Genomic DNA, 15,131 nt, shown 5'->3' with positions numbered 1-15,131 from the left:
GCTGATAATAAAATAAAATAATAACATATTTTGAAGTTTAAATTATAGGATCTAGAGGAAGGAGTTAACACAACAAAAGCTTCTGTTATTGTTAATAGGCAATAAATCACATTTTAATTATGGAATCCAAAGATTGATGTGAGTGTTTGTGTGTGTGTGTGTGTGTATGCATGTACGTGTATGGCAGTCTCTTCACGATCTTGAGCAGGACATATTTTTAGTTAGATTTTCTTTAACTACCACAGATATTTTTTAATGTTGAATTTGCCTCCTCTATCAAACTTCTATAAATGTAACAAATACAACTAAAATCAAAAATGCCAATTTTCTTTTTAATTCATTATCTCTATTTCTCTGAAATTATCTAGCTGACAAATTTCTCCAATAAGCCACCTGAAGTGCCTCAGATTGGTTGCTTGGCCCAGATTTCCTGTAACTATTATTCTAACTGACACATCCATCATGGATCCAGAGTTTGCCCAGTTACTGACAAAATGGATACTTCCCTAGATCACTTTATTTGTCTGAATTAGGTTTTGAGGCCTGTGCCTTCCTCATTAAATAGTTTTGCAAAAAGACTCCAATTCTGCTATCTTCAAGTATTTTCACTAAAAACATAATTCTCTGTCTCTTCTTACATCTATACCTTAGTTTTAGACAGCAACATCTCTCAGATTTCTTATTGCAAATCTGGATGTTTGCTGAGACCTGGAGATTTTCATTATTATTGTATCAATAAGTTCTCATTCTGGTAATGTGTAAAGGATGATTTTTGCCTGCAATGATGGCAAATTAAATTCCTTACATTATTTCTTATGTCAGTGCATTTATACTTTGTTTCTTTGATTTCCACAACGTAAGAAAAATGTGACTGTAGTCACCACACTGTGTAATCGATAACAGAACTTATTCCTCCCATCTAGCTGAAACTTTGTGCCCTTTGACCAACATCTGCCCTTTCCCTGTCCACTTCCCCACCACTAGCCTCCGGTAACCACAATTCCATTCTCTACTTCTAAAAATTCAACCTTTTTGGATTTCGCAAATAAGTGAAATCATATGGTATTTGTCTCACTGTGCCTGACTTATTTCACTTAGCATAATGTTCTCTAGGTTCATCCATGTTGTTGCAAATGATAGAATTTCTTGGTTTTTAAGGAATGAAGAGCTAAAAGAAAAAATTTCAAATGTTCTCACCACAAAGAAATGGTAAATATTGTAGGTGATGGATATGCTAATTAGCCTGACTTGATCATTCCACAATGTGTACATGTATCAAAACACTACATTGTACCCAATAAATATATACAATTATATTTCTCAATTTAAAAATAAGATAAAATTGTAAAAAACATTTGAACAATGTTTACATTTATAAATAATGGTAAAGGTATGCCTTTGTTATAGATCTTTCATCCTTTTTATCTAAAAAATTAACTAACTTCACCCATCCATTCATTCATGTCATTCCAAAACTGTACTGAGGGCCTCCTAAATTCTGAGAACTTAATTTACACACTATTTTAGTTTTCAGGAAATAAATCTTAACACAAATACTTAGAAATTTTTGAAAATGTTAAAACTTAAAAGCTTTTATGGAGTTATATAGTTGTGAACTATTTATAATTTGTTCACAGCATAAGTTGTTCAATAACTTTTAACCTGAAAATACACCTAATAGAATACTACAGTGATATTTTTAATTTGAATGTCACATACCTTCATTGTAGTATTCACAATCAAGTGCTAAAAGAAAAAAAGAATAAATATTAAACTATTTAAGAAGCCAATCACTTACCTGAATGTGGGCAAGATATGGCTATATATTTATCAATAACTATGTGAAAGAATATAGAATGGTATTATTTAGGAACTTTTTCTGAGCAAAGAACATTCTTTAAGTGATGTGCTGTAATTAAATTTCATATAATTGTTTTAAAATAGGAAAATATATCTGCCAATTTAGAAATCTCAACTGAAAGTGTTCAAATTGTAAGATTGTTCAGATGTCTTACCATCTACACAAGTAAATTAAAAGTTTAAAGAGTCAAATCTGGAAGCAAATTCAAGGAGATTTTTTAAAAATATGTTTATCATCAGAACAATGAAACTTCATAGGCATAAAAGAAATAAAGTCATAAACAATTTCTCTAAGGATGGTATTTAAATAATTTATATTTCAAATGGTGCAATGACAGAAATCAAACACAGAACAAAATATTATCTCACAATTTCTTTTTATAAGTCCTTTCGGTATTCTATAATTTATGACTGTCAAAGGAATATGAAATTTCATCATTTTAATTTAATTCTATTTCCATGAGTTTCCTGGCATTATTTCTAAGATAAATCAACAATTAATATGTATTTATTTATCAGTACTCTACATAATGATGTTCTAAGTAGGGTACTCACAACAAACAGTAGATGATCTCCAATGAATTGATATTCCTTCCTGACAACACTTGTATGCATACGCAGCTATACTAGTGCACAGACACTCACAGTCCCCACCAAGATTACAGTTACATGTATCCTCATGGCAATTTTTGGCAAAAGAAGTAACATCAATCTGAAACATGAGGTGAAAGATTACTTAATTTTAATAGATACTGATTATGATTTAAAGTCAACCCTCTAAAAGAAGATTATGTGTTTTCAAAGTTTCATATTATCAGCTTAACACTGCCACCTAGAGAGTTCTCTGTATTTCAAACTTCTTTATTGCCCAAAGGAGAAAAAAATGTATTAGGAAAATGTCACATCAAAGAACTAGCAAAGGAAATAATAAGATTAATAAATACATAAAACTTCAACATTGGCAATATAACAGATTAATTTTTGGAAGCTTCTTTCATTACTGATGTAATCACAAGGCGTTAAAATAAGGGTATCTTCTGCTTCCGATTGTAATCTTATATAATTTTGTATCTTTCTTCCTTCTTTCCTTTCTTTTTTGCCCCCGCTTATGCAACATCCTAATGGCTATTAATGGTAATAGCAATCTTTAAAAACAACTTATTCTATTTACTTAATTTATTTATTTTATTTGCATTATATTAAGTAGCTGACAAAATTTAATATACTGACAATGCATTAAAAAAGGAGCAAGAGACTCAGGAAGCTGAGGCAGGAGAATCCGTTGAACTCGGGAGGCGGAAGTTGCAGTGAGCCGAGATCGCGCCCTTGCACTATTGTACTCCACCCTGAGCGACAGAGCGAGACTCCGTCTCAAAAAAAAAAAAAAAAAAAGCAAGGGGCTGGGAGCTGTAGCTCATGTCAGTAATCCCTGCACTTTGGGAGACCGAAGCAGGTGGATCACTTGAGATCAGGAGTTCGAGACAACCCTGGCCAACATGGCAAAACCCTGTCTCTATTAAAAATACAAAAATTAGCTGAGCATGGTGGCACGTGCCTGTAGTCCCAGCTGTGGGAGACTGAGGCAGGAGAACCGCTTGAACCCAAAAGGTGGAGGTTATAATGAGCGACATCAAGTCACTGGCCACACCATCTCAAAAAAAAAAAAAAAGAAAAAAAGAAAAGAAAAGAAAAAGAAGCACGGTTTGCTGTCACTGAGCTGTATTTTATTTTTTAGGTCAGTTCATGGGTTAACTTTTCTTTTCAAGTGAAAAAGAACCAGCAGGCTCTGTGGTTCAGGACTCCAGACTTGACACAATATTTCTTGTCAAGCAGGTGTGATCCTTGGAAACTATGAAAAGTCTCAAAAGCAACCCTTTTTATAAACAAGACTCTAGTCTACCTATGTGGCTCTAATACAGCAGCCCTCAAACTTTTCTGTCTCAGAATCCCTTTACACTCTTAAAAAAAATCACCGAGATCCCCAAAGAGATTTTGTTTATGGGATTATATCTACCAATATTTACTCTATTAGACATTAAAAATGAGACATTTAAAAATAACAATAGACATTATATGTTTACATGAATAACATGGTTTTAGTGAAAAATGTTTATACATGCCGAGAAATAGTGAAAAGAGTGCACTGTTTTACATTTTTGCAAATCTCTTTAATGTGTGGCTTAATAGCACACAGCTGGATTCTCATATCTGCTTCTTCATCTGGTCTATCATAATGTTTTTGTCTTGTTTGGGTTTGCGTTGAAGTAGATGAAGAAAATTCGGTTCCACACATATATTTAGTTGGAAATGAAGGAGTACTTTAATATCTTTTTCAGGTAATTGTGATATTCTTTGACACTATGTCAAAACTCAAAAACATATCATTTTCAAAAAGACCGTTGCAATGTGAAATCTAAAACCACATCAATAAACTTTATACTTTGCTATCTTAAAATTGTTTTTATATTTTGCCCTTTAAATGGATCTTTTACTTCTGCATGATTTTGTAACATCATGCATTGGTCATGTGAAAAATTTATGGACCCGTGCATATCTTCAAAATGTTGACACATTTGATTATATACAATAGCTACAAGTCACGTTTGTTAATATCATCATCTAGATCATCAAAAAACTCATTAAGTATCGAAAACCTTATAAGCTTGCAGGGGTGGATCTAACTTTTACAAAACTCTAATTTTCCCTTGAAAGTAAATTTTATCAAAGACAACAGACACCATCAGGTGTTTCCTTAAAGCCACAGACTCATTTCACACATTTCAAGAAAATATCTGCCAGGCGCAATGGCTCATGCCTGTAATCCCAGCCTTTTGGGAGGCAGAGGTGGGCAGATCATCTGAGGTCAGGAGTTCCAGACCAGCCTGGCCAACATGATGAGACCCCGCCTCTACTAAAAATACAAAAATTAGCCAAGCATGGTGGCACACGTCTATAATCCCAGCTACTCGGGAGGCTGAGGCAGGAGAATTGCTTGAACCGAGGAGGCAGAGGTTGTAGTGAGCCAAGATCATGCCACTGCACTCCAGCCTGGATGACAGAGCAAGACTCCATCAGAAAAAGAAAGAAGGAAGGAAGGAAGGAAGGAGGGAAGGAAGGAAGGAAGGAAGGAAGGAAGGAAGGAAGGAAGGAAGGAAGGAAGGAAGGAAGGAAGGAAGGAAGGAAGGAAAGAAGGAAAGAAGGAAAATATCTGCCAAATATCCCTGTCTGACTGTCTGAATAACCACATATCATTTGTTCTTTGAAATAGAATGGCATTCCAAGAGAAAAACAATCATCTTAGCTCACAAGTCAAACCGTCATGCAAGTGACTTCCCTCAAAACCACTAACATAGCTTTGTATGCAGCAGAAATATTATATTACTTATTTTTTACCAATACATTGAAGTATTGCTTAAACTTCTATTGGGACCTAAAATAATCATGCTAGGAAGGCGTTTTGAAAGTGAAATTTCTATATAAGTTACATTCCATCTTGGGATGTGCTTCTAAAACCATTTCAAATGTGCTACAAGCAATACTTTTAAACCATACTTTGAGTTGAGAACGCCCATTTGACAATGTTCTCTAAAGAAAAGTAAACATTTATGCTGTTAATCATAAAATGATATATGTAAATAATGTTCCATAAACTAGAACAAATTATTACAAATATGCACAAAGGTACACTGTTAAATTAGATGGAGTAAGGGAGAAAATAAATCAACTAAATGTGCCAGTTGTACAGAAAAACAAACTAACACGTAAGTCCCCCTAACAATAGTTAGGTGGTACATCTAAAAAGCCAGTGGGTCACCCAGTTATGTGTCATGTTCACCTCAGTATTATAGACACAGTAGAACATCTTTAAACTTGAGAGTTCATTAAAGTATTCATTTACCACATTGCGACAAGAAGCAAAAACATCGCTGTACAAAATAGAGCATTCTTTCTTGGCATAAGGAAATTTGTTTTGATGTGCCTCACAGGGTTTAATGGTTTCATCTGGATTTTCACACTGTTGAAAAAATATAAGAGAGAAAAGAAGTTTTTCAAGGGATAATTTCACAAGCAGAGTAACCTATCCGACTTCACTCATTACAATTGCACCTACTATATTCTGATCCTTTTAGATAGGATTTGCGTAAAGCACCTGCTCACATCCAATTCAATGTTAATTGCATATATTATTTTCGAAAGCAACTAAAAAGAATATTAAAATCATGGCAATGTTAGAGACAGAGTGGTGATAAATGATTTTTAAATTATCTTAAACACAGCATTTGCATGACTTAAAAAATTACATGAGCATGACCTGTTTCTTTCATTTTCATCTTCTTTATTTCTGTCACAAATCATCTGAGAGGTTATATGTACTCAAATCTCTGCAGACTCAATTCCCATACATACAGCAATTTGGCCTCTTCCTCTCCTAATCCACTTCCCTGAAACTGCCCTGAAAAAGGTCATCCATGACCTCTTTATTGCTAAATATAAAAGCAATTTTTCAGTCTTCCATTTTGCTTGACTTTTGCTGCTTTTGATTCTATTTAATACTTTACCCTTCTTAAATATCTCTCCTCATTTGGCTTTGGTGACACAATTTTCTGCTGGATTTCCTCTTGCTACATTGGCTGCTGTTCCCTAATCTCTTTCTCCCTGCTTTCTTTGCAAAGCTTAATTCTCAAATCTCTATTTTCCTCATTCGGTACATGTGTCTTGGCTTTAACGCTCTGAATATACCAGTAACTGCCAATCCCTATGTCCATCCTACATCTCCTTCCTGAATTTCAGAACTAAACATTTCCACCTAAATATCTCTGTCACTTCTCTCTCAGCAGGTCCTAACCATCCCTACCTCTACACCATTGGCCTTCCCCAACTATCCACATTCATTTCCTCCTCTTTGCCCTGCCTCAGGGAGGAACACCAGCATCCACCCAGGAAGCTAGGAAAGTAGGAGACCTTCTTGAAACCTCGAAATTCATCCTTCCTAATACAGTCTTTCAGCAGATGCTGATTATTTTTATCATTAATGTTTCCCAAATTTGTACAGTTTTCTAAATCTCTACTGACTTAATATTTCTAGCTGGATTATAAGAGCCTCTTGGCCCTTGTACCTTACAGATCTATACTTTGCACGTCAGCCTACACCACAACCAAAATTAACGTCTTGAAATTCACTTTGTGCACCATACTCTATCCAGCCTCTTGACGCCTTCCAGGTGGCTGCTCCCTCCTTTCCCTGTTAAATTCTTTCCGATAAATTTCACTTTCTTGGCTCCTATAAATCTTGTAAGATTCACCTCCAGGGTACCTTCTCCAGAAACCTTTCTTGGACCATCACAATCCCCATTTTGTGTGCACTTCTATCAAAGCAACTACTTTACTATGTTCTGACTGTTAATTTTTTAACCTCTAAATTTTCCACCTCTAGACTCTAAATTCCTTAAAGGCAGAGACTGTGATTTATCCATATTATGTGTCTGTATGTAATGGAAAATATTAAGTGCTAAATAAAAATAGCAAATTTTTTTAAATGACCTGAGTTTTAGCTTTGTCTATCAGGTGTGAATAAAAAACTTATTTTGAGGGGGTTTAAAATTATTTGACTACTCCTAATATTTAAGTACCATTACAAATAGTTACTTCTTAATTCATTTGCAGATACAAAAATGTAAAACAATTTTTTTTCAAAAATTTCTAAAGGTAACAAGATATAAGATAGCCACAGTTAAAAGGATTTTGTCTCTCTCAATATAGTAGATATTTTAGGTATTAAAAGGTATACTTTTGTACTCTTAAGCTTAGACCACACTCAAATATTACTGACTGGAATAAATGTTCTACCCCATCCCCTCTTTATTCTTTAAAGAGATTTAGACATATTAGTAAACTAGGCAAAGTAGAGAAGTAACTAACCAAATGGCAACCAATCAGGAAATTGTGGTTTCAAACACCCCTATCAGTTAAAAAGAACAACAGACTAAAACAGAAAGTAGAAGAAAGAATAGAACCAATTTCCAATTTGACTCTGTTTTCTGAGTTCAGAATTTTTCAAAATGTGTTTCATATAACACTACTTCCTTGAGAACTAATAAATAAAAATATAGATTACGTCAGTAAGTTTGGAAAATCCTTCAAACATGTCCCTCCTTTATAGGCTTATAATGCCTCAAGAAACCCTTTGAAAGAGAAATATGTAAAAATTAATTTATCCAACTGCCGCCAAAGGTAGTTGACCACAATCCACCCACCCACACACATACACACACATCCCCCTTTATTTCATGTAATACAGTAACATGGCTGTTAAGAAATTCTGTCTTCATTTATTTATTGCTTTGAACTGGCAAAAGTTCCATCATCCTTCAAAATGCAGATACATTGATAAGGCATTTTGCTATGGTGAGGAAAACATGAGGGAGAAGAGATGAATTTGAATGTCACCTCTGCTACTTTCTAGTCATATAATATTAGACGAGTCATTTAACCTCCCTGAGCCTCAGTTTCTTCATCTATAATAAGGAGAAAACATCCTTTATATAAGGTAATCAGAAAAATTACATGAGAAGATAAATATGAACATTTATCAGCTATAAATTACTACGAAAATAGTATGTAAAATAATATAACCTAAATAAGAATAAAATGTTCTAGTGAAAAAATATTCTTAAAAATTTCTGTTGACTTCTAAAGTACATTTATGTAACTTACCTGTCCTAATGCCCAACTATCTCCAAATACCTGAGCATTTCTCACTTCCAAGTTATTAGATGTGGTCATGTCATTTGAAGTGCATTTGTCAAAGTTTCCACACAATCCTGATAGCTTGTTCTAAAGTAAGAGAAAATCACCAGGAAATACTCTATATTCACTTTAACATTCAAAGACTCATGTTCATTAAAACTTTTGAGACATTTCAAATATACATTTAAGAATTTTCACAGCAATCATTTTAAAAAATTAACTTGAAGTGGATTTTCTCATACCAATTTAATTATATTTAGTGATTATTTTAAACTTGCAAAAATATTTTACCCGATTTCAAGTCCTATTGATCCACACTTACCAGTGTCTTGGCATTAATACAACTAATGACATAAATAACTTGGAAAAGTATAATTCAAACAAGACAGTACATATGAGAGTGTATGTGTATGCAAATGTACATGTGTGTACATACAGAATTCATGTGTGTGTGTGTGTATATATATATAAAATTCACAATTATATATATTCCCATCCTTGGTGGAAACAAGGATATAGGATGAAGAATGGTAGATATATTCCCTGCTTGTTGAAATATATCATATTGCCTACCTGATTTGCCTACATACAAGTTAATCATTTGTTTTTCCACAGCCCCCTTCCTGATGCCTCAGCTTTAAGATAACTACTGTTAGTAACGGCCACTATCTTTGAATAGATGTAATTTCAGAAAACAGAGGTCTCATGGTAATATGTGGCTATGGCAGATGTAATTCTATGGTTGTTGTCTGCTTTGCCAGAGACACAGGCAGCCTACTTCACCATTAAGGGATGGATTCTATTCTTCAATATTGAAGACAGCATTCAGCATCTTTAAATTCAAGGTTTTAAGGAGTAGTTCTGCTTTTAGAAAATCACTGCAATTTCTCCTCCTTCATCTAGTAGTAAAATACATTGTTATTCTTATTGGAAACAAGGATATTGGATGAATAATGGCAGTGAATATTTGTTGAAGAAAAACAGCAATGACTGAAGGTTATTTCGGTTCATCAAAGAAATTCAAGATGCCAACAAACCTAGGAATAGATCTTTGGGCTTTATCCTCCTTAAGACTGAAAGACTATAACTTCAATATACAATCATATTTTATAACATATTAAAATCTTTTTTAAAAAAGGTATCTTTTCTGTATTTTTGAGAAGATATTGTTGCTATGCCAATTTTCTTTAATTTGACAAAAATTATATCCATGAGTCTCAGTCTCAATTTCAAGTAAACTAGATTTTAAAAAAATACATCAATGTTTTTGCAAAAAACTTTAAAATATGAATTCAAAATATTCAAATAAATATTCAAAATATTTTATCAAATTTGAAATATTTTAAATAGTAAACTACTTAACAATATTTAATAAAAATATTTAGCAGGGAATAGTATATAAAATAATTTAAAATATAAATTGACAAAAATTATAAATAACTCAGATTGGATATTCAACCATTAATGAATAAATAAATTGTATGGTACATCCACACAACAGAATACTACTCAACAGTATAGAATTCACACAACAATTTATATGAATCTTAAATATACTTTGCCAAGTCAAAGAAGCCAGACCCAAAAGACTACAGATTGTACAATTCCACGTATATGATATCTGAGAAAGACAAAACTATTGCAGTGGAAAATATAATCAGTGGTTGTCTGAGGTTAGGAGGCAAATGTAGGGGTTGACAATAGAGAAGCAACAAGAAGTATATTTGGAGGTTGACAGGTATGTTCTACATAGAAATGTTGTGACAGATACAAGGCTCCATGCACAATATGGTTTGGCTCTGTGTCCCCACCCAAATCTCATCTCGAATTACAATCCCCATATGTTGAGGGAAGGACCTGGTGAGAGGTGATTAAATCATGGCGGTGGTTTCTCCCAAGCTGTTCTTGTGATAGTGAAGGAGTTCTCATGAGACCTGATGGTTTAAAAGTGTGGCATTTCCCCCTCACTCTTTCTGTCTTTTGGGCCGCCTTTTGAAGAAGGTGCTGGCTTCCCCTTTGCCTTCCACAATGATTATAAGTTCCCTGAGGCCTTCCCATGCAGAACTATGAGTCAATTAAACCTCTTTTTCTTTATAAATTACCCAGTGTCAGGTAGTTCTTTATAACGGACTAATACAATGCATTTGTCAAAATCCATAGACCTGGATACAATAAAAGTAACTTTTATTTACATTTTAAAAATAATTTTACTGCATGTAAACTTAAAAAAAAAATCCAGAATGTGGAGGAAAACATGGAATGCAGACTGTAAGAACTGAATCTAATTGCACTATGAACAAATCACATAGTTAAGCTGAAGAAAAAGAGAAGAAAGCTGGCTTAAGTAATCTTGGAAAAGTGGATACTGCAAGGTTAAAGTCAAAAAGAACTGTACACAAACAGTGTACATAGTTGGTAAAGTTCTTCTCAAGGGTATGAGTTAGTAATTCTGAAAATATAACCTAGTTCTTAAAGGAAAACATTAATTATTTTATTTTCATCAAATATCAAAAACTAAATGTGATTTTATTCATTACATCTCACTAGGAGCTTAGGTTGACCTACCTTCCACTGTGGCCCAACTTTGATATGAATAGTTGTCTTCCTATCCCAAAGAATAGTGATATCTTTCTCTGGAAAGTATACTACTATATAGTAACCAGCCTTCCAAAGCTGGTAGGTACGTTTGTTTTCCAGGAAAAAACCTGATCGTTTCTTAAAAAAAAAAAGAAAAGAGAAGAAATAAAGTGAGTACTAGGTTCTCTAACCAAAATATATCAAATTAGCTTAGTTAATATTTACCAACAACTATCTATGTGCTAATATTGTTGCTTGGTCATGCCTTTTCTGAATTCTGTAAGAAAAGACAAAACAATTGCACAAAATATGTAAAAACATAAATATTGATTACCAGGCACAAACTAGCAGATGGACCCCACATGGATAAATGGACAAAGGGAAAAGATATTTCAGTTACATATGGGGAAGAGCAAAACAAGGGAATGGACACAGAAGACATTAAGTGATATCCCCGCCAAATCAGAAATTTTACATCTGTGATGAATAAATATGACAGAACTAAAAAAGGTATGGCCTTGCCTGCAAAAGAGAGAAATTTGGTCCTGCTCATGTTTCTGAGTAGCTAATGATAGCATGCAAATAGTCTACTGACTTTATTAAAAATGTATTGAAAATCAGAATCATTAAGTTTGGTAGGAGCCATTGCCTTCCCAATTCAGGCAAAAAGAAGCTGTGAAGTACTTCCTTTAAGTGAAAAGGAGAAAGTTCTCAACTTAACAAGAAAGAAAAAAAATTGTATGCTGCGGTTGCTAAGATCTACGGTAAGAAAGAATCTTCTATCTGTGAAATTGTGAAGAAGGGAAAAGAAATTCAGCTAGTTTTGCTGCTGCACATTAAACTGTAAAACTGACAGCCACAGTGCATGGTAAGTGCTTAGTTAAGATGGAAAAGGCATTAAATTTGTGGGTAAAAGGCATGAACAGAAAAGTGTTCTGATTGCTGGCAATTGGGTCTGCTACTATCTACGGTTTCAGGCATCCACTGGAGGGCTTGGGACCTAACCCTCATGGACAAGGAGGAACTACTATATGTGTGTAGCAGGGTGGGAAGCGGTGAATTACCATTAAAGGGATTCCAGAAGGCTTCTTGCAAGGGGTGGGTGTGAACTGATCTGCAAGAGGATATGCACAGCAAGGTATAGGGGGTTGAGAATGAGAATGGAGAAGAAATCCTTCCAAAGAAAAGAAATGGCTTGAATCAAGACTTAGGGACAAGAAAGTCAAAGATTTATTCAGAACTAAGGAGAGTACCAAAAGGCTAGAGCATGAATTACATGATGGATCATAGCCTGAGACCTTTGCAACCAAGTTATCCAGAGTAATTATCACATGTGCAAAATGTAGTCAATAAAAGCTTTCAAACAGGGAAGCATCAGACCATGGTTGTATATTAAAAGAAGATAATTTATGCAGCAGAAAGGATAAAGCAGAGAGAAATGAGAGATGGAACATATCGGGAAATGTTAGAGAACTTTTTTGTAAAGTAGGAATATACAATATTCTTTATTAAGCAAGGACAACACATGGCTATATTGATTTGAATCTGATCTTGAAATTAACTCATATAATAACTTCAAAAATGGACAGTTAACAACAAAGTAAGACAAATTTAGCCAGAAGCAAAATAAAAATTGTGAAGGAGATATGAAATTCTTTGGTTACTTTTCTCCTTCAAGTAATAACAAAAGCAGAGTTTGAAAATACTACACTACAATAGACTTTTTAATAAATATTTCAAAGGGAAAATGAAATAAATTTAGTCACATCCATAAGGAGTTTTCAGTCTCCTAGACCAAGGTCATACTTAAAATAGGTGCACAATACATTGTGCAGAAGAGTATATATTGTATATAATCATATGTGTTGTTGACTGGCTCTCTCTGATCTCATTTCCTTCCACTTCCCAATCCCCACCCTCACTGCCTCAGCTATACTGGCTGTCTTTCTGTTCTTCAAATTTACCTAAGCTTTTACCCATCTCAAGTCCTGTGTGTTTGGTGTTCCTCCTGCTAGGAGCTCCAGATCTTAGCGTAATGGCCTCATTCCCATCAGTTGTGACCCATATGCTCCCTCCGCTGTGAGGCCTCCCCTGATTGCCCCACTAGAAATTTCATCCTCAAGGTGAGCCGGATTGGTAGGCATTTAGACAGCGCAATGCTCTTCTGAGTAAGGACAGTCCCTTGCTCAGATGTGGGCCACCACTTGGGGTTTAATGCTCTGTAACTGCCGTCTTGAAATTCTGATTTTACGTGTGAATCCGTGTTTTGTCAGTGAAGTTCAGTGAGACAAAGAATCATGTGTCTGGGCCTTGAAGCCTTGGCTCACATCTCCTGCTGTCTGCCCAACCTCCCTGGGATTGATTCTCAGATGCCTGCTTCTCTGCAGCCACCCAGAGACCGCTGCTACGTTCTACTTGCAACACAGAGGTAGGAGGAGTTGGACTTAGGCATGCATACCCACATGCCGAGTTGGAGTTATGAGGCAAGGAAGGCCCTCAGCACTGACAGGGTGTGTGGTGTGCACTCACCCCAGGACTATCCCTATGCTTGAGTGAGCATGGCATTAAATGATGATTTAAAAAAAAAAAACAAAAAACAACAAAATAAAACACCACGACACATCAAGACAGAACACAAAACAAGAAAATGAAACATTTTACCTGTTTTGAACAAATTGCATAGCTTGCCCTACCCCCAAGTCGGTCTCTGCCACCAGAAACTAATTCTATTGTTTTCACTGCACTCTTTAGTATCTTTCTATCATCTTGCTTGTCTTTGATTTGTTTCTCTTTTGCTCTTGTTTTGGTTTTTGCATCAGTTATCCTGCTACAAAAGCATATCTTTTCTATTTGTCTTTAGACATAAAATCCTTCATTTTCATTAGATAGGGCAGTTTACTACAAGAAAATCCTCTGTGATCAAAAGGAGTTGCCATACACCTTACTTTTCAGATTCATAAATAATGCTGTTCATTAGAACAGTGAGGCATTATGAATTGTCCAAAATAGAGATCTCCACTTCAGATGAGAATTAGAGCACTTTAAACAAACTCTAGTGATGTTAGCAAAATATGTTAGAAATATGGAGAATTAAAATATTTAAAGTACAGCTTAAATAAATTAATCAAATAGTTATATCTTATACATTTGATAAAATTAGAATTGTACATTTACCTATAAAAATAACAGAGGTGGGCCGGGCATGGGGGCTCACGCCTGTAATCCCAGCACTTTGGGAGGCCGAGCTGGGCAGATCACGAGGTCAGGAGATCGAGACCATCCTGGCTAACACAGTGAAACCCAGTCTCTACTAAATACACAAAAAATTAGCTGGGCTTGGTGGCGGGCACCTGTAGTCCCAGCTGCTCAGGAGGCTGAGGCAGGAGAATGGCGTGAACTCAGAAGGTGGAACTTGCAGTGAGCCGAGATCACGCTGCTGCACTCCAACCTGGGCGACAGAGCAAGACTCCGTCTCAATAAAATAAAATAAAATAAAATAAAATAAAATAAAATAAAATAAAATAAAATAATAAAATTACAGAGGTGATTTTTTGTTCTTCCCTTGAATGGGTGGTCCATCTACCATAAAATAAATAGTGCTTATTTTTCACTTTCGATGTTTGAGAAAAAAAATATTGCAGGGGATTTCTTTAGGGTCTAACTGTTTTTATGACTTTTCTTAATCTTATGTCATACAATTTATATAAAAGAGACTCATTAACACCTACATACAAGTGAAAATTGGAAGTTGAAAGTTATGTGGAGCTGCAATCACCACTTAAAAGATATGTCAAACTGTCTTTATAAGAGCATTTACTATTTTCTCTTGTTTCTTTTTTAACATCCTTTTTCTTAGAAATAACCTTCACCAATAGATGAATATCTGGTTGGTGGTTATGACAAACCGCTGTAATTACTTTAAAAACATGTCAACATGATTGTATAAA

At 34.7% G+C, this 15,131-nt stretch overlaps 1 protein-coding gene across 2 annotated transcripts in view; it reads right to left on the bottom strand.

Annotated features, from left to right (window-relative positions):
* Positions 1 to 15,131, bottom strand: part of OTOGL (otogelin like) — a 170,997-nt gene that overhangs the window by 63,222 nt on the left and 92,644 nt on the right. For both annotated transcript variants that reach the window (XM_008004119.3, XM_073020969.1), the window contains 5 exons: positions 11,173 to 11,322; positions 8,575 to 8,694; positions 5,759 to 5,875; positions 2,416 to 2,572; positions 1,720 to 1,746 (listed from right to left, as the gene is read on the bottom strand). In XM_008004119.3, coding sequence (XP_008002310.3) covers positions 1,720 to 1,746; positions 2,416 to 2,572; positions 5,759 to 5,875; positions 8,575 to 8,694; positions 11,173 to 11,322 — 571 coding nt within the window. The remainder of the gene's footprint in view (positions 1 to 1,719; positions 1,747 to 2,415; positions 2,573 to 5,758; positions 5,876 to 8,574; positions 8,695 to 11,172; positions 11,323 to 15,131) is intronic.

This window comes from Chlorocebus sabaeus, chromosome 11, assembly GCF_047675955.1.
Source record: "Chlorocebus sabaeus isolate Y175 chromosome 11, mChlSab1.0.hap1, whole genome shotgun sequence".
In the NCBI taxonomy this organism is placed as follows: domain Eukaryota; kingdom Metazoa; phylum Chordata; class Mammalia; order Primates; family Cercopithecidae; genus Chlorocebus; species Chlorocebus sabaeus.
This window is presented reverse-complemented; position numbering and strand designations above follow the sequence as displayed.